Source organism: Esox lucius, chromosome 2 (genome assembly GCF_011004845.1).
Source record: "Esox lucius isolate fEsoLuc1 chromosome 2, fEsoLuc1.pri, whole genome shotgun sequence".
Lineage (NCBI taxonomy): Eukaryota > Metazoa > Chordata > Actinopteri > Esociformes > Esocidae > Esox > Esox lucius.
Genome location: NC_047570.1, coordinates 12,577,147 through 12,598,099, shown reverse-complemented (window position 1 = coordinate 12,598,099; position 20,953 = coordinate 12,577,147). Strand labels below are relative to the sequence as shown.

General features: G+C 39.9%; 1 protein-coding gene across 12 annotated transcripts in view; it reads right to left on the bottom strand.

Moving 5' to 3' along the window:
- tjp1a (tight junction protein 1a) overlaps positions 1 to 20,953 on the bottom strand; it is a 134,094-nt gene that overhangs the window by 88,783 nt on the left and 24,358 nt on the right. For all 12 annotated transcript variants that reach the window (XM_020053859.2, XM_020053848.2, XM_020053826.2 and 9 more), the window contains one exon: positions 10,969 to 11,272. In XM_020053859.2, the coding sequence (XP_019909418.2) occupies positions 10,969 to 11,272 (304 nt within the window). The remainder of the gene's footprint in view (positions 1 to 10,968; positions 11,273 to 20,953) is intronic.

Here is a 20,953-nt window from a genome sequence, read left to right as displayed (position 1 = left end):
TATCCTGTGCTAACATTTACAAAAATAGCTTGAACAGCAAGAAAACACTGCATTATGGAGTAGATCATTTCCCTAATCAATTATTCATGTTCTTGACTCGTTCATACAATGGTTCTTACAATGGTCCCTGGCTACATGAGGGAGAAAATGGATGCTAATACAACTTCTCCACATTTTTATCTGAGCATGTGATGCTATTACAATTGCAGAGAACTCAGCGAGGTGAAATGAGCGCTCTCTCATGCTGTTCTGTGACTTTGTTAGGTTTAGTTCCTGGATGGTGACTGAGGCTCTGGAAATAACAGAATATGGACATGGAGATGCTTTTGTGAATTACTTCTTTTGTGTGTATCTTTGAGAAGTGATTGGGGGCTCTCGCATGATGCAGACGTTCAGGGTGCTGCACTGCAATGCTGAGGTGTTCACCACAGTCAAAGTTCAAGCCATCACTGGGGCACTTGTCAGTGTGGCCGTGAGCCCCATGGGGCAGCATCACTGGGGGTGGAGGTGGGGATTTCCTTGACTCACCTTACTCTAGTGACTCCCCTCAGGCAGCTGGAAGCCTGCAAGAGGAACTGTGGTTGTTGTTCAAAGGAGTGTGACCTACCCTTTTATAAGGTTTTGAAAAAAGCTCCCAGGATTGTTGTAGTTGAACCTGTGCTTGAGCGAGGTACCTTACAGATGTTGTAATTATCAGGGAAAGGGACAGTCATTTCAAAATAATGGCATCCCCTACTCGTTCACACATTGTCCATTTTTTTCTGATATTACCCTGAATTAATTGAGGCTTGCCAACACAAATGAATACTTATGCAACAACCACATTGCATTCATTTTTCATTAATTAATTTTGTAAACATGTCTAGAATATATTTATACTTATTTAAAAACGAATATTTTTTGTGAAGCTCAATAACCAAAAATTCCAATTAGCAATGCAACAGTTTTTTCTTTTTTTTAGCACTGATTTTGATAATAGCAACTTCACTGAGTAAGGTCTATTTACTATTACTGCAGTGTGTGGTTGTTCCACCCAGTTATCTTAAAATGTATGCACATTTAGTATAAGTCACAAATTTACTATAAGACACTGAATAAAGGCACCAGCAAAATTAATAAAATATAATATAAGGGGAAATACTTATTCTAGCCACCATTTTTGTATTAAGGGGGATTTGGTACCTCATACCCACAGTCATAATCTAATGTCTGAGATTCTGCCCTAAAACTATCAATCTTTCAGTGAACAAGAACACTTCATTCCAGCACAGCTGACGGCTAAAAACTCCTCATCCAATTTCAGAAACAGATTTTTTTCTCTGAACTAACATCTGAGACATTCTCCTCCTAGGACTTTGAACCTCTCGGGGGGAACCTGGAAATAGGAGATAAGGAGTTGGTTGTGTGGATCAAATGTTTTCCTGTGGGTCATTTTTTTAAACACTTCTTCAATGCCAGGGTGTTCCATGGCTAGCTGAGAAAGCCACTGAACTATGTGGAGTGGAGCCATTCAAGGACCAGAACTTAAAGGACTTGTTAATTGGAGCCATTCAAGGACCAGAACTTAAAGGACATGTCATGTGTTTATAAGTAAAAAATCAGACCAGAACTTAATGAAGGACTTGTACTATGTTTGAGTTGAGAATAGGCAACACTCGGCTGTCAGGGAGTACTGGGGAGGCCACAGAGGCTCTGGGGAACACTTTAACCCTGTCTATAAAACCCTATTTAAAAGCATGATAGATGAATAAAAAGGACAAGCACTCCATAAAAAAAAATTAAGCCCAGTACTAAAGCCTATTAACATACATCAATAGGCCTCCTCGCATTGTACTAGTAAAAACTAAAACCTGTAATATGGGCCAGGACTCTCTTCCTGTGTTTTTATGTTTGTGCATGCACCTTAAGAGGTGTGTGTATAATATGTGTTTTTATGTGAGTGAGTATGAATTGGAGAATGTGGGAGCGTATATGTGTTTTTATTTTCCAGTAAGTTGGCCGAGAACAAATTCTCATTTACAGTAACAATCTGGGACACATTAAGTGTGAACTGTTTTGCTAAGGTACAGGACTACAGATTGTTCAGCTGTTCGGCTCTAGGATTTGATCTAGCAACCTTTCAGTTGGTGTTCAGGTGCTCTAACCTCTAGGACACCTGTCGCCCCTACCTACCACAGGTGTTCAACATCCCTCAGGAAGCCATGTTTCTGTTTCACCTAAACCTCTGACAGCTCCCTTACCACCACCTACAGCTCCTTTACATCAAGAATGGACTACCCTCTGTGACCTGCAAATGTTGCGGTTTTTAATTGTAGACATAAGGAGATCATCTCACAGAAGACCGTCAGCCAAATAATGAGCACCAACCAAAATATAGTACATGATCTCTCAATTACTGTCCACAAACACAAACCCTCCTCCCCCACACTAGGGGCTGGGGGTGTAGGGTTTAGGGGCTGGGGTGTAGGGTTTAGGGGCTGGGGGTGTAGGGGCTGGGGTGTAGGGTTTAGGGGCTGGGTGTGTAGGGTTTAGGGGCTGGGGGTGTAGGGTTTAGGGGCTGGGGTGTAGGGTTTAGGGGCTGGGGGTGTAGGGTTTAGGGGCTGGGGTGTAGGGTTTAGGGGCTGGGGGTGTAGGGTTTAGGGGCTGGGGGTGTAGGGTTTAGGGGCTGGGGGTGTAGGGTTTAGGGGCTGTCTACTTTGCAACTGGTGTAGGGGGCATGTGTGCGGGCGCATTCTATATATAGAGGCAATGTTTTCTATCTCCTAAACCATTTGATATAGACTGGGTAAACTCAGCATGCATGTTCATGTATATAAGTCTGTATGAACTGTAATGAGAGATTCTATGTGGCCCTGTGGTGTCGCTGTTATACGAAAAAAAATTAATCATGCAAGCACCCTGGCTAAAATGGGCTCATTGATGCAGCTATATACATAGTTGTTATATACATTCAGTCCAACGTTTATATACATTCAGTCCAACGTTTCTGGAATGTCACTGCAAATGATAAAAGATACAACAAGTCTATTTCATTATCCTTTCATAGTTTATTCATGTTGCCATAGTGTGCACACAGCTGAAATCCAGAAATGCTCCTTCCAGCTTATTATAATTGTTTTCTAGTCCCCAGCCATCCGGTCTGAGGCCTCCTTGTAGTTAGTTGCCTGCTGCTGGTACTGGTTTTACATCTACTACACAGCAAAAATATGCAAATCCATGAGTGTCTATGTAAGGTGAATGGTACACAATGTTGCCTACATAAGCGATGTGCCTGTTTTAAAGACCTGACATGTCCTGTGTGTTCCAGTGGCACTAAAAAGCAGTGTGACTGTGCATTAGTGGCAAGTTGGCATGTCCCCACTTCAAAAACCGGTGGTTGTTTTTCCAACAACCATCCCCCTCTTTTCCCATTCAGAGCCATTCATGACCAGAGAAGAGAGACCCACTGCCAACCAAACCAAACCAAGCTGCTCTCAGCTACTGCAAATTCACAAGGTTGTCATGTTTTTTAGAGCGTGATTCAAGCAGCTTACCATTTATCAGATTACTCATTTTAGATGAATAAATCAGTCGGTGAGTCAGGAACATATGGAATGCATAGCCTTATGTTTCACAGTACTACAGGCTGAAGTGACAGAAGTCACATAATTACATAACAGAAGGTCTACTGGAAAGGTGATTATGTATGTGTGTAGAGCAATGACTATACATAAACCCAAAACAAGGAGCCTCAGTTGTTGGTCAAGGACCATCCTCCACTGGGTGGGTAATGTCTAAATATGTGTTTGTTTCAAGGAGCTTCTGTTAAAGGATGAGCAGTTAACAAATTCTATCTGATGATAGCCTAGCAGGGGTCTGCAACAGGTGGCAGTTTGTTATAACCGGCCTCCTTATTTTTTGACCAGGAATTAACCTAAAATATGTTTTATCATTTGATTGTGTTTGAATATATTCAAGACAGGCAACTATATACAAAAATATATATATTTTACTTATTTCACCTTTATTTTACCAGGCAAGACGATTGAGATGCAATTCTCATCTGCAATGATGACCTGGCTTAAGGAATACAGAGCAAGACAACTGGAGTATAAATAACTCAAAAGAAACTATACAAAATAACAGAAATTGCACAATATGTGGTAGGGATTTAACTGTATGTCTAACCCACGGTACATAAGACGGTTTGAGGATAACGGTTTGGTATGGTTCGGTTTTGGTGCAAAAACATATTGGCACCAGATCAGTGTTTATTTATTAAGATTCAACACAACCTAGGAATAAAATTTGACATATCATGTCTGATGACAGCACATTTAAAAATTTACCAACACTTCTTTTTTTACTTGTTATAAAAACAAATACAAAAGGAAATCTTGTGTGACGCTTATTTCCCAAACCATTGTTAAGTTGTGTTTTGGCTTGGCTCTAGTGTTGACACTACCTTTTGTTTGTGAAATAGGTACGTGAGGGACATGCGTAACGTGGCTCGAGCACTTTTAGAAGAAGCTGAAACATCTCTTTCTCACCCACAGGGAGCGGGTGCATATCTGAGGCTTCGCTCTTAAAATGTCTTTAGCTTGATTAGACTCTGTCTCCACACGGCATTATAGCAGATCTTAGCAGCAAAGTTGGGTTGTCTCCAGGTTTTTGTGTTGCACGGTTAACATTGATACTGGGATGATGTTAGCGTAGATGTGTTCATATGTTTGAACTGTTAACAGCTGCATATGCAACTTCTGTCAAGCAGTGGATACAGTTAATGTTTTATTAACACCTTCCTGGGCACCACTGTCGTAGTCTACTGGAAAAACAAAATGCTGCCATACTGGAAATAGAAAAGAAGATGGAAGATTTTACAATTTGGTTTGTAAATAGCACCACTCTTCATTGTTGAATTTGTTGTTTTTACTCAAGTTCGGCTCACAAAATAACAGGTTGAAAAGCACCCACAATTATAAAAATGTTGATTCAAATTTATGCAAAATAATTTTGTTTAAATATAATAGCCTTATATGTTTTTTTCAGCTAGAACTGATTTAATCAAGACACATCTAAAACAGAGTAGCTAGCTATTAATTGTGATTTAAAATTGTTTTTCTATTCATTCGGACTCTTGTGCGAAATTTGAAGAGCCCCCCGAACTGTACATTACAGAATATCCCTTATCATTACAGCCTTATATGCTACATAGAGATGGCTGTGGAGAATTGAAAAGAAAGACGGTCAAATTAAGTATTTTCTTTAGAAATGACCAGTGTAAGGAACACAAATCTTTATGGGGCAAAGAGACTTTACGTAGCGAGCTGAGGCCAAGAGGAGATTTCACAAGGATGGACATGTCATTACGTGGGTACCAGAGAGGTTGGCATCGCCTGTGCAGCGTTGGCCAGGTAAGTAGGGTGGAAAGATCATAGAAATGTGTGTTTGACTGGGCACCGGTAACAAAGCGGACGGCACTGCCGAAAACTATGTCCAGTTCCTTAATATGACTGTTTGTGGAAAGTAAACAAATTTACATTGCAGAAATCCAGGACTTGTAGGATGGTCCTTTTACAATAATTCTGCACGTTTTACAACCTGGATGGGGGACTAGGTTAAAAAAAAGACAAATTCTGGATCTCACTGTAGACTGGAGTCGACTGAAAAAGTCTGGCACGAGAGTGAATGTTCTAATCACATACAAAGGAACTAGTAGGTATCAACATATTCTGAATCAGACCCATTTTAAGTGAGAATGTTTGTGGTGGAGGCAGGCAACCCTAACCCAGTTTTATTGGAATTTACCCAGTACCCAGTTCTGTTGGAGGGATGCTCAGTACAGAGTCCAACGAGGGATCTGATATATACAAAACAGTGTTTTCTTTATAAAAATGGACAAGGGAATTGCCGACAGCAAGTGCAAAATTGTTAATGTCTAATTAGAACATGGCCATTGTCAAGTATCAAACCCTGAAGTTATTACTGTTATTATATTCATAAATGTTCCATAATTATTGTAAAAAAATGTCAGCCTCCCAAACATCCGCTCAGACAAGAATTGTTCCATGTCAGAATATAGTATTTCATTTTGATTTTATTTTACATATATTGTTACACCCCGCTGTATTACAAGCGATACCAGGTTGTAGTCTTTTTACCTGTATGTGTAAATGCTGACTTACTATGCAAGATGTCTTTGAGTGCTCAGAAAGACGTCCGCCAAATAAAATGTATTATTATTATTATAATTATTATTATAGTGCTGGCATGGGTTTTACATCTACTACACAGCAAAAATATGCAAATCCATAAGTGTCTATGTAAGGTGAATGGTACACAATGTTGCCTACATAAGCGATGTGCCTGTTTTAAAGACCTGACATGTCCTGTGTGTTCCAGTGGCACTAAAAAGCAGTGTGACTGTGCATTAGTGGCAAGTTGGCATGTCCCCACTTCAAAAACCGGTGGTTGTTTTTCCAACAACCATCCCCCTCTTTTCCCATTCAGAGCCATTCATGACCAGAGAAGAGAGACCCACTGCCAACCAAACCAAACCAAGCTGCTCTCAGCTACTGCAAATTCACAGGGTTATCATGTTTTTATAGCGTGATTCAAGCAGCTTACCATTTATCAGATTACTCATTTTAGATGAATAAATCAGTCGGTGAGTCAGGAACATATGGAATGCATAGCCTTATGTTTCACAGTACTACAGGCTGAAGTGACAGAAGTCACATAATTACATAACAGAAGGTCTTCTGTCAGTGTGTGTGTGGGTGTGTGTGTGTGTGTGTGTGTGTGTTGCTGCTGCAAAGGATTACCATTCCACTGCTTCCATACAAGCTTTCTAATCAAGACTGATGTTCCAAAAATAAGTGGAGCTACATAATAACATACAAAGATATTTCATAGAAAAACAAAGCATGAAATTCTTCCTGAAAAAAAATGTAATTGACAAAAGACAATATATTTTTTTCATTTTGGCAAGTCCTGCAATGTCTTGGTTCAGTATTTCTTAAGTGAAATATGTTTGCGAAAATATCAAATATCAAAACTAGTCAGCAAACAATTACTACAGAAATCTTGTCTATGCGATTTTAGACGATTCTTGCGATTTTATGTGTATTGCGATAAAATATTGCCATTTGCAGCATTTATTTACATTATTTTATGTTTTATTAAACCTTTCTATATAATATAATTATACTTCCTAAGAAAATATTTAGCAAAACCATTTAATACTAATAATTAAATTACAACCCCATTTCAAAAAAGTTGGGACGCTGTGTAAAATGCAAATAAAAACTGAATTCAATGATGTACAAATCATTTATCCATATGTCTAATAGAAAATAGTACAAAGACAACATACCAAATTTTTTAACTGAGAAACGTTATTGTTTTTGGAACAATACATGCCCATTTCGAACTTGATGCCAGCAATACATTTAGAAAAAGTTGGATCACCTCACTTTGTTGCATCAGCTCTTCTTTCAATAATACTCTGTAAGCATTTGGAAACTGAGGAGACCAACTGCTGTAGTTTTGACAGTGTAATGTTGTCCCATTCTTACTTGATTTCAGCTGCCCAACAGTTCGGGGTTGCCTTTGTCGTATTTTTCCTTTTCAATGGGTGACAGGTCTGGACTGCAAGCAGGCCAGTTTAGCACCCAGACTCTTACTACGGAGACATGCTGTTGTAATGCATGCACAATGTGATTTGGCATTGTCTTGCAGAAATAAAGAAGTCCTTCCCAGAAATAGACACTGTCTGGATGGCAGCACATGTTGCTTCGAAACCTGTATATATTGTTTAGCATTAATGGTGCCTTCACAGATGTGCAAGTCACCCATGCCATGTGCACTAATGCAACCCCATACCATCATGGTAGCTGGCTATTGAAGTGTGCGCTGATAATGGTCCCTATCCTCTTTAGTCTTTTCTACTGAATATAGGGTTTCAATGATTAGCACATCATTGCATTTTGTTTTTATTGACTTTTTTTGGAAACAGGGTTATGTCAACAAATTTGCTTAAAACTTGGCTTAAAATTTTGCTTAAAAGTATAATTTCAGGAATTTAAATGTGAAAAATGTACAGATTGACACAGGATTACATGGAAGGTGTAATCCACCCAATAAAAAAATCCTATAATTTATATATCTACAGCTCTGAAAATAATTAAGAGACCAATGCCCCTTTTTCTTTCATTTCCAAAAAAGTCGAAAAGGTTTTGAGTGAGGAACAAAAGTGAGTACACCCTTAAGTGAAAATGTCCAAATTGGGCCCAATTAGCCATTTCCCCCCGGTCTCAGGTGTGAATGGTCTCAGGTGTGAATGGGGAGCAGGTGTGTACAATTTGGTGTCATTGCTCTCACACTCCCTCATACTGGTCACCGGAAGTTCAACATGGCAAATAATTCTCTGAGGATCTGAAAAAAAGAATTGTTGCTCTATATAAAGATGGCCTAGGCTATAAGAAGCCTGCCAAGACCCTGAAAATGAGCTGCAGCCCGGTGGACAAGACCATACAGCGGTTAAACAGGACAGTTTGCACTCAGAACAGGCCTCGTCATTGTCGACCAAAGTTGTTGATTGCACATGCTCAGCGTCATATCCAGAGGTTATCTTTGAGAAATAGATGTATGAGTGCTGCCAGCATTGCTGCAGAGTTTAAAGGGGTGGGGGGGTCAGCCTGTCAGTGCTCAGACCATACACCGAACACTGCATCAAATTGGTCTGCATGGCTGTCGTCCCAGAAGGAAGCTTCTTCTAAAGATGAAAGCCTGCAAACAGTTTGCTGAAGACAAGCAGACTAAGGACATGGATTACTGGAACCATGTCGTGGTCTGATGAGACCAAGATAAACTTATTTGGTTCAGATGGTGTCAAGCGTGTCTGGCGGCAACCAGGTGAGGAGTACAAAGACAAGTGTGTCTTGCCTACAGTCAAGCATGGTGGTGGGAGTGTCATGGTCTGGGGTTGCATGAGTGCTGCCAGCACTGGGGAGCTACAGTTCATTGAGGGAACCATGAATGCCAACATGTACTGTGACATACCGAATCAGAGCATGATCCCCTCCCTTCGGAGACTGGCCACAGGGCAGTATTCCAACATGATAACGACCCCAAACACACCTCCAAGACGACCACTGCTTTGCTAAAGAAGCTGAGGGTAAAGGTGATGGACTGGCATGTCTCCAGACCTAAACCCTATTGAGCATATGTGGGGCATCCTCAAACGGAAGGTGGAGGAGCACAAGTTCTCTAACATCCACCAGCTCGGGTTATTGTCCTGTTGTAAGACCAATGACTCAGCTTTCTTGAAACTTGGTTCAACATCGTTCTCCATAATGCCTTGGAATTCTTCTGATTTCCTTATGCCATGCACACGTTCAAGGCAGAGACACCAAAGCAATGCTGAAATATCACTGAACCTCCTCCATGTTTTACTTTGGGGAAGATGCTTCATTTTGTTTTCTGTAAATATAAAGACATAAAAATGTTGGTTCGGTGTAATTTGTCCACAGGAGAGTCCTTGAAGGATTGTGGTATGTTTCTGGGTGTTTTAGCAAATTTCTGTTGGGCTTTCTTACATTTATCTCTCTCAAAAGTGGATCTCCAAACAAATAAGCTGCTTTTACTCAGTTGGCAAAGGATAGCATGAGTTGAAATTATTGTACCTTTTCTCTGAAGGTCAGCTTGAATCTGTATGGCAGTTGACCAAGGTGCATTCTCCACCATTCAAACAATCTCTTAAACTTTTTGATGACTAGATTACTTCTAGAAGAAATTGTGCATTAAAGGTGCCAATACCTTTGGCCTCGCCTGTATTTCTACTCCACAGCCATTATAAATCAGTTGAGCGTATATTATTAAAACATGTCTATTCTACAGCCTATATAAATCAGTTGAGTCTATATTAATACATTATATATTTTCTAGGGGCTATATAAATCACTTGAGTATATATTAATAACATATGTCTATTCTAGAGCCTATATAAATCAGTAAAGCCTATATTATTAAGGGAACACATTCAAACAGCAACTGCTTTTCATGAGGATAGAGATCAAAGCTTTGCTTTACACTCAAGGGAACAAAAAATGCAGCTGGTGTCTTTCTATTACCTTACAGTCATTCTCCCTAAAGCAGTAGTCCGCATTTACATACACATTTTAAACAAGGAAACAGTAACTCACTTTGTTGTTGGTGAATTACCATGACTATACATAACAATAGTACAGCTGTTATTTATAGTTGAATAAAACAAACTCCTAAGATTATTCATTTGTATGCACCACTGTGTCATGTTACTTATCATCATTACTGAAGTGTCTACAGAGCATGAGGAGCACATCATGCTACTCATCTCTATAAATCTATTTGATCATCCTCCAAAGTGTTGTCTCTAAATTTGGAACGTAATGTAGAGTTGGGTAGAAAAGTTTAGAATTTGCTGAAGATTGTGGTCAGGTTTAATCAGACTCCATTGAAACCAATCTATTTTTGAGCTATCCCTGAGTGTTTGCAAGTTATCAAACTGATGAGCGCAGATGGCATTGATGTAAGACAATGTCGTAAGAACATGGTTGAACTTATTTTTATATGCGGACTAAAAAGCCCATTTGATCAAGTACAATAAAACATGAAAAGACTTCAATGTGTAATAGGGTCTTCAATGCCTTTAAGCTTACCCCAACCGTGCTGCACGGTTTTTGCTCCAACCCCGCTTAGTAACTAACTTGATACCACTGATTAACCAGGTCACAGTTAGAATTACGGTAGTTGAATTTGTTTTGGAGTGACAAACATTCAAACATTCAAGGGGTTGGAGACCACAGTCGATGAGAGGATCAAAGTACCAATACAAGCATTTCTGTTTGGAGGTCCATTGACACACTATCCATGGCCTTAATAAACCATCAAAGCGAGGACACGGACTTTGATAACACGCCAACCAGCACACAGTCTGTTTGAACTTACACTGGAGTCCAGCAGGTCAATGCTGTCCAGGCTCTTGCTGCGGTGAATGCGCCCTTTGATCCGGCGGAGGGAGGGCTTGCCCTGGGTCACGGGCAGCGAGAGTGTGGAGGTGGCAAACATTACAGTACCTCCTCCAATAGCACCAGCCCCACCCATGGCACGCGCACGAGCAGCCGCGCGGGCCAGGGCGGCACTTTCCTCCGCAGCTGCTGCTGATTCCTGAGCTTCTGTAATGGCGGCGGACGTGGCGGCGGTACCTATCCCCGTAGCACCGATCCCCGAGAGGCCATCCGTAGGAGTCACCCTGGGAAGACAGGGAGACAGAAACGTCATCACACACACACACACTGGACACCACACCGAATGAAGGGACAGAGGTCCATGTCAGCAGGGCCTGACTCAGGAGCCAGCTAATACCCAGGTGAACCAGGAACTGAGAGGGGGGTCAAAATATCTCTTCTTTTATTGTCTCACCTTAGACAGAGTCTTGATTTCACTGATCGGAATGCTTTGGCGTTTCTTCCCCAGACACCATTTGATGTGAGACCACAACTCTTCTTTAAATAATTATTCTAAATTTAAGTGACTTTGATTGTTGCTGTTCAAGACGAAGTCACTTGACAAACACACGAAGCAGGAGGATGAAATGCAATTAATTCAAAGTATATAAAAGAACACAACTTAATTAAGGACAGTGGAAAAAAAGCTTTGGCAGCCAAGAATCTGGGTAAGTCTTTATGAAGTCTTCATCTCATCATGGACATTCTCATTTTTAGAACAAAACAACAGATTAAAATAGAGATTTTACTGTCGATTTCAATCTGTGCATGGTCGAATTAACCAAGTCTTGGGCCCTGGGAAATAAAATTGTACAGGTACACACTTTGGCAACAGAGATACAAGTGCCGTGAAGGAATTCTACTAGTTTTTATTTATTGTCAATAAAATAAATATTACATTAAAACTTGGTTAGTGGAGTACTGTGTATAACAACAACAAACAAGCATAGATAAATAATATTACATTGTATTGTACTAAACCAGGGACGTCACTAGAAATTCATGGATGCGGGGGCTAAGCCTCGGTTTGGAGGGTCTGGGCATAAACTCCTAAACATATTTTCATCATGTAAAATTGATAAAACTAAAGTTATTTTTGGTCAAGATTGGTTAAAGTACACCTGTCTCATAGTTTGTGTAAGACACTAATCTAATTAATTAAATTCTATCCAAATAAAGAAAAAGACCACTCCATAAAACATCTACAAAAGGCACAAAAACTACCAAAATACTTTTGTCAACTTGGCCTATAGTTTATGGTAACATCTGAACATCTACATACATATTCTGTTTCTAAATGTGATTTCTCTGAATCATTTCAAAACACATTTAGTCAATTAATCTCAGAATGAAGTCATTACAATTTTTATCATAATTTCTAAAACATTTAATAACCGGATCTCCCTTCCTCTGAACAGAATACGTTGAAATATGTTAAATTCAAACCCAAACAACACGCACAGTTTTGCTACTGTGTTCCATTGAAACCAAAGAATTGAACTTAACTGATCTCCTAGAACCCCCTATTATCGGCATATCCAACAGCAATTTTGAAAAACATCTTCTTGTACAGAGTAATCATTTGATCAAGTCATCAATGAAGTGTCAACTAGAAAGTTATAGCTAGCTTTCTTGCCTTCCCCGAAAGGAAAAACAAGACTGATCACTTTGATATTACATGACGCCTGGTCTGTTGTGCCAGTCGAATTTCACAAATTGCAACTTGTCTAAAACTATTTCCATACATGACATTTTTCAAATAAAAAAAAAAGTTTTAAAGTGAAGAAAAAAATAAATCACTGAGAAAATATATTGACTGATATATTCATTTATTTAGGGGGGCTAATGAATAATTTAGGGGGGTTAAAGCCCCCTAAAATAGGCCTAGCGACGTCCCTTCAATAAACCATCTAAACTTATTTTGAGGATGCCTATGCTAAAATCTGTTTAATCTGTTGTGTAAAAATTGGTATTGTTCCTCTGGCCTCAGACCCCTGTAGTACCTTGGGAGCCCAGTTTGAGAATCACTGTATGTAGAGAATACTCCAAGCGTTTAGAGCACACTCTTCCCTGTTGGGTTGAGTGGAATTCAAGGCAAATGTGCATAATTGGCCTTAACGTCATGTGCCTGCCGGGGGACAGAAGCAAGGTACGGAGCATCCCTCCTCCTCTTTCATTATTCAGCCAGAGCTCCAACATGAAGAACATGGCTCACAGCCACTCACCGCCACACTCCCACCCAGCCTCAGCCAGCAGAACAGGACAGACCAGAAGAGCCAGGACCCTCCCCCCCAGGAAGATCCGGTAAAGAACGGGGGTTTAGGAGGTTGTCTCGCTACAGGACGGTCTGTGGGGGGGGGGGGGGGGGGGTTGGGGTTCAGATGTGAGAACCGAGGGGCCTTTGGACCATTCTGTCACGGTGGATGACTTATGGTGCTGCCGTGGGGATCCCCATATCCGTCCCTTGCTTGGTTGCTGGTTCCGGCTATATCCAACCACTTTTAGCATTCCAACAGGCTGCGAGGAGGTGATAAGAGGGTTGGAGGACTGAGACAGGGAGTGTAAGGGATCATAATTAAGCTCTTAAAGGTTTGTAAATTGGTCTGGAAAAGTTATTTGAAATGGCTCCAAGCATGTCTGCACCAACAGCAGCACTTGAGAGCTCTGGGTATAGAGGCTTCAGTGACATTACTGCAATACAATACTGCTGACTACCTGGTCCTTCTTACTGCAGGCTGATTACTTATTCAGGTAACGTCAAGGCATGTGTGGTAAGCACTTTCGACCTGCAGAATGTTGGACCTTAGGGCTGCGTCGATACACATCTCCTTCGCTTTTATGAGCAGTAAATGGTATGGATCGTGAAATGGGTCTATTGAGAGCTGATTCGATAAAGGCAACGAGACAAAGATCAGCGCACTCCCTTCAGGGCTGAACCGGAAACACTTTCCAGTTTTCGGTTACTTCATTGTTTATTCACTATGCAAGAAATGTCCTAACAAGAAACATTCTCTGCTTGTAAGGCTAGGAGCATAAGACCGCTGCTTCGTGTTTAGGAGGGCCTCCTATTTCTGTACTGGCACCACTGGGCCTCTCAACTGATCTAATGGCAGGAGAGACGTAAGACAGAAGAGAACATCACAGACACGTTTTATCTTTTAAATGGTTTGTGATGGCCAATATATTCCCTTGGTAATGATGCTCCCAAAATCCAAACCCTCCAGGGAGAGCATGGGGAATGCCTGCCCTCGGTGGCCTTCCTGGGATCACATTCACTGCTCTGGCCACCGGCCCTATAATGATGACCCTAATGTGGTGGAAGCTGCCTGGGATTTTCTCTTATCACCTCTTCACTGCATTGCAACTGACCATCACGCCTCACACACCAGGGATTTACTCTCAAAGCTACCAGAATGCTCTCTCTCTCTCTCTCTCACACACACACAAATACACACATACACTCCATTCAATACAAAGGAGCGTCTGACAGCCATCCCAAAGTCTTACTGTACAGAGCAGGCGAGAGAGGATTCCATCCAGATGGCCGAGTCACATTTAGAGTAGATTCCTAAGAATGAGTTATTATAAAGACTTGCATTCAGATGGAGCTCCCCTACATATCATTCATGATAGATGGTGACACAGACATCTCTACAAAGGAACATGAGGTATTGGATGCACAGTTCATAAGGTGAAACCTGTTGATGTTACGTTTGCAAACGATTCATACTTTTAGCAATGCTCTACGGTTCATGAAATGTGTTCATCACCCTGGCAGCTGTCAAGAAAAACACTTAACAATCTATTCAGATTACAGCTGTAACACTTTTTTTAACATCACTGAAACAACTTGAAAAGATCAGGGTCAGTTAAAACGAATCAGAATAAACATCAGTAGTACTTATTGGACATATTGAACACATAAGGCATTTACGAAACGATTATTATAGCTAAATTAACCAAGATCTTTTTTTTATGCTAGTGTTTTTTAATGGGCTTGAGGACAAGATGATGTTGTCTCTTTGTGACACGGACATAAAAGAGAGATACTGTAGCCTTTCCATGTTCCACTGATTTCTGTAAAAGTTATGCATTTAAGTACGCACTTTTGTACACACTCAAAATAACTTCATCAACTTACTGTAGATATGTTACGGAGAATGTCTGATACAACAAAACAAAAATATTGTTCCTTTAAAAAAACAGAAATTAGGGTACACCAATGATAAACATCAATTTTCTACCTACACTGAATTGCATACACTTGTTACAGGTTTTTGCAATATGGTTTTAACATGGTTATAACAAAAACAGCTTGACAGTTAACAGTTTAGGGATGGATTCTGAATGGTTAAGGTTTGGGACTCTGTAAAAAACAACTACAAAAAACAACATACTCTAACATCAAGTAGGTTCCTTTCTTGGTGATATGGTCAAAGGCTGTGTGAAGTATATCACTGACTTCGTCTCAAATACTTTTTTGACTGAGTTGTTTTTCTATATTAAATATCATACAATATGTTGGGGGTTGACAAACGTCTACTAATTATGTCTAATTTATGTACCAGACCATTACCTATGCTTCATACAGAGGTTTTCTACTGGGTAGTGATCACCTACTGGAGCTTTAGCTGCAAAACATCTATTATGGATAATCTGTTTCAGTTTTTATGTATTATAAAAGACATTTATATCATCACTGCAATAGTTGTGTGCGTTTTAAAATATGCCAGTTTAACTCCCAAGCCTTCTACTAACCATGTCTAATCACTCAAATACTATTTGGCAATACTACTGTTTTTGAGGCTCTGCTATATTGTAGTAACAATGATGATTACTCGGCATGGCCTATGTGGCCAGTCAGTGTAAAGTGACACCTGTGAGCAGAGCTTTTCATCCAAGTGCTTGACCTTGAAACACAGGAAGTAACGTTAAAGATACACAGGTACACAGCAACAGAACGTTAACAGTTGACCTTCATATGAAAGATATTCCTATTGACATTGTTCTCAGCTGCCTACAAAACAATCAAACACATGCAAAGAACATTTTGTATAGAGTAGCTAGAATTTTCTGGCAATAAACATAAATGTTTTCTATCATAGGATCAACTATCAATTCTCTATTCTGAGTGTCTATGCGTTGAGTGCCAGAAAGGTTGGTCCTTCGTTTGAACCATCAGACTTGAACATACAAATTTTTTCAGCAGAAAAATCTGGTTTGTTTTTAAATGCTATTCAATAGGGATGCAACGATAAGAACATTGTTGGCAGATACCAATGTTATTCATCAGACCAATGTCAATACCAACTGTTTTTGAAATAAAAAGTTATAAATTAAACAAATATGTTGCTTTTGATTATGCTTCTAATATCAAGAAATGCAAACTATGTCACACAAATTAATCTTTCCATATATTGTAATAACAAGATCAACAAAAAATAAGTCAAATAATGAATAGAAAATTTATAATGAACACACATTCTCTTTCTGTAATTGTACATTTTACAATAACTGGATGCACATATATATCTAGTAGATAATGTATTAGACTAACAGAGAATGATAACAGAATAATATCAGAAAAAGCAATAAGACACACGACTAGCTAAAAAAAAAGTATAAAAAAATTAACTGGAGAATATTTTTTGCCTATTCAGACAAAAGCACAAACAGTAATAATAGGCCAAATGTAAAGCAAATTTTAAGCTGGCCGAAATACCTATTCAACATTGAGATTGCTCAAAAATAAGGTCCAACGCTACTGTGTCCAAATCCATTGGATAGGACTGGGAACTTCAGCATGACGATGTTGAAGTACCTCTGAAGTATGTTGTTATGACAGTTCCTCACAAAGTGTGCACTTGGCAGAACAACTGCACTTTCACCACATCAGTGAAGGCCAAAACATGTGAGACAGATACCTGTTTTCACTGTAGGGGACTTGGAGAAAATGAGAAGTAGAGGAACTAAGAACAGAGCAGACATGTATTATTGGATCTGGGCCATTACACACATTGGCGGTGCATCACAGACATTTCCATTTTGTTTCAACCAGTGAGTCTGAGAGACTGAAGGACGGTCCAGTCAGCAAATGCCCTTCTAGGGGCTCTCCTGGCTGAGCCTGGCAGGACATCAAGTCCCCTGTGCCCCTCCACTGCTACTCATATAATATAGGTCCCCAGTTGCAGCAGGCGGTGACTAGACACGCATGATGCTGCTTCTCATTTCCATCCCTAAGATGTACAACATCCCCTCACGCCAAAGAACAACGTCAAGCATATAAAACCGAGTGGACATCCCTGGAAAGTCTATTTGAGGAGTAAAAAAGCAGCAGGGCGTTATTTACACTCAGTGAGCACATGTAAGCCCTTTGACATGAGGTGACCAGGAGAACAGCGGACAGACAAGCAGGACAGGAGGGATCGCCACCCTGATCAGGCAGGCTAGACAACTCAGACAGATGGATGGACGGATTAAGCATTCAGACATATCAAACATGACAGGCCAACGGTCACTTCTAAACTAGACGACCCCCAGTGGAGAGGCAAATAAAGACACACCAACAGCCTAGCACGCCATAGCCACACGCGATCTTCCTCCCGACGTCACATCTCCCCTGACTGCTTCTCCAGCTGCACTAAGAAACCCTGCTGTTTTAAGTGACAAAACACATAGAGTGTGTACCATTGTGATGTACTGTCTATGGGCATGGAGCGTAAAAGTGAAAGGAAATAACTGCACAAAGAAAACCTAACTTTTAAAAGTTTCTAACATTGCTAAAATAATTTGATTAGCCCGACCTGAATTTGTATGTGATGAAAACAACTGAAGAAAAACATCTTAAACACAAAACCGTTTTCTGAAACAGACGGTTTTTAATGGGGCTAATCAGCTCTGGTCATGGAGGGCCGAAACACTTCTGATTTTAATCCTCTCCTACTCAGGAGCCTATTCAGACCTCCTGGGGACACCAGGTGAGTTTAAGTAACTACCTTGTGTAAGCAGAAACCACATGTGGCCCTCCAGGACCGAAGCTCAGAACTGCAGACTGGCCTCTGTGATTCGTCTGTTGAAATCTTCTACGAACAGTATTGGCTGACGAATGCATGCCTGCATCCTTGTTGTTTTTTTCTTTATTATGCAGAGCATTCTTTGGTCATCCACTATAGAGTTTTTCCTTTGTCTAAAAGGTAATTTGCAATTGCTGACGTAACCATTAATTTCTTTCTTATTCTTAATCTACCAAACATATGATTTTGGCCTAATGTTTCTTGTTCCTATGACAAACATATTCATTACATATTTATATTATTTAGAACCTAACTACTCATAACAGCAAACAATCTTTCCTGCAAACGTAAGAAAATAACCTTCAAAATAATTTAGAAATATGAGACCACGGGGAGCACATACAGTGGTTTCAGAAAGTACCCCCCTCCGTAAGCCTGATTTATACTTCTGCGTGTCTGCCTTGTTAATGTCATGTGCGTCAGTTAGCAGACATGCTCAGCGTTTATAGTTGTGCGGCCTTGTTGCGTAGCTAGCCATTACATTTCTTTTCATTAGGCGGCGATGTCTCGCAAATGATTGGTTTGTTCGCTTGTAGAGCAGGATAGCTTCACAGAAGAAGTAACGTTGTAGTTGGTAAACAATATAATAGGTAGCTAACTAGCTAGATCTGGGAGGACGGTTTCTGGAATGGCGCGTTTGAGAGAACTAGTAAAATTAAATGAATAAGGAAAGAGAGAAGCCGCTTGGCACCTGGTTTGTTCGCTTGTAGAGCAGGAAAACGTCACACAAGAAGTATCTGTATAGTTGGTAAACAATATAATAGCTACTCTCAGCACATTTTGTTGTGTTACAGACTTAAAGTCTGACCTAGATACCATTTTGACTGAAATTACCCTTAACCTGAGTTGTTCTTGAAGGCCCATGGAGTCACTTGTCCCTTGGTCTGAGTCTGAAATAAGCATTATTAACATCGTCCAAACTCATGAATTGAAACTGTGCGTCTCAAGCCACAAAAGCTGCATTGCAAGCGGAAACAAAATCCAGACGTTCCCAACCAATCTGACAATGTATCTTCAAGAAACCATGGGAGTATAATAAGGCTCTGAATACATACGCATTACATATAAAAAAAAATATGTACTTTGGCAAACTTGGAGGATCATTATTGGGTACTGTGTGTAGATAGTTGGCAAAAAAAATTAAATATCTGTAACGGTCTGTAACACAACAAAATATTAAGAAATCACTTTTCAAATGAATTGTACAAATCCATGCAACATAGACAGAAACTGGCAGTAAATAAGGGAAATAAAATCGAAAATACATTCTACATGTAGGATCATATACGATCATATACAATCATATACAATCATATACAATCATTATACAATCATTGTGTGATGTTTTTCTAAACTTCCCAATATATTTGAGGCATTTCAAACCCTACTTCAATCATATTAATATACACATTAATATACTATTAGAAATCAGCCTGAATATGTTTTAGTATGTTGTGGGGTCAGGCTGTAAAATCCTCAAATAAATGTACAAAGAGACCTTTTTATATACAACCTTTTTTACTGATTACTTGATGTTCATGTGCAGTGTTCAAATTATTATAAGTGCTACACATGACAATCCACTCTGTAAAAAAATCTGAATATGGCTGAATCTAGTTGCCTACCCATGCTATGTGAGGCAACTTTAGTATGAGGCTCTCTCTAACCTGACAAGACAGAAACACAGTAAAGGTTGAGTCACGTTGTCTTCCTAGACGTGTGAAATGTGTAAAAATAGACATCTAGACAATATGAGAGGGACATGAGGTAAGTTAGTTTATCCTGTCCTTTTGTGTTTGTGGCACAGGGAGTGATTCCATCTTGTCAGCCTGCCAGTGAGTCATTCCATCGTGAAGCATCGTTCTGACTCACTGATTTTAACAGAGTACTTCATGTCTGTATCTTCCTGGCAGGCATAAATGTCTGATAGGCCTCGTTGTCATTACTCCTCTAGCCAGGCTTTTTTAAGAGCCATTATCGTAGTGACATTAGCGTGAAGTCACAAACTCCCCAGATGTCTGCTGCCTGATCATTAATGTACCGTTGCTTTAAAAACTATAGTTTTTGGGCATCAACTACATAAATTAAGAGAATTAATCTGATTAATGAGAGAGAGAGAGAGAGAGAGAGAGAGAGAAATAAAGTGCCAGTGAGATCATCATTCTCTTAAGTAATGTGTCATATCAAAAGTCAGTCAGTTCATCAAAATTAAAAAAGGAATCACTACTTGTCTATGATCCTCTTTTTTCTCTCTGCTAATCAATTAATTGACCAATAAATATATTTATATAACAGGGTAGTCTGAATTCTGAATGCTGATTGGCTGACACCTGTGCTATACGAAGGCCATGACATCACATTTTAGTGCTCTAATTAGGTTAGTAACCAGTTTATAGGCATCTCGGGGGGCATCTCGCACTGTGTCCAGGCACTCTACGATGCGTCGCACATAAGAACAGCATAATGGCCATATACCACACCCCGCGTCCCTTATTGTTTATATACCGTATATAACCAATTCAATATTGCAGTATCCTGCAGTCATAATGTGTATTAACAGTCGTCCTCAAATCCTTATGAATGTGGTTAGTTTTGGCTCCACACAGAGCACCCTGCTGTGTCTGCTATACTGACTTACAGCCATCGTGAATAGTGCCTAATTCAAATGCATGAGGTGAAGGAACAATATGGGCTGAACATGGGGGCAGCCAAGAGTCAATAAACCAAATGCAATCAGTTCCCTTCAGTTCCCTAGTGCCATAAACCAGCTGAGAGGAGATTACAACCACGTCACGTAGTAACATGCGATTCACTAAATGGACCAATGAAATAAACACACAGTGTTTCCCTGAG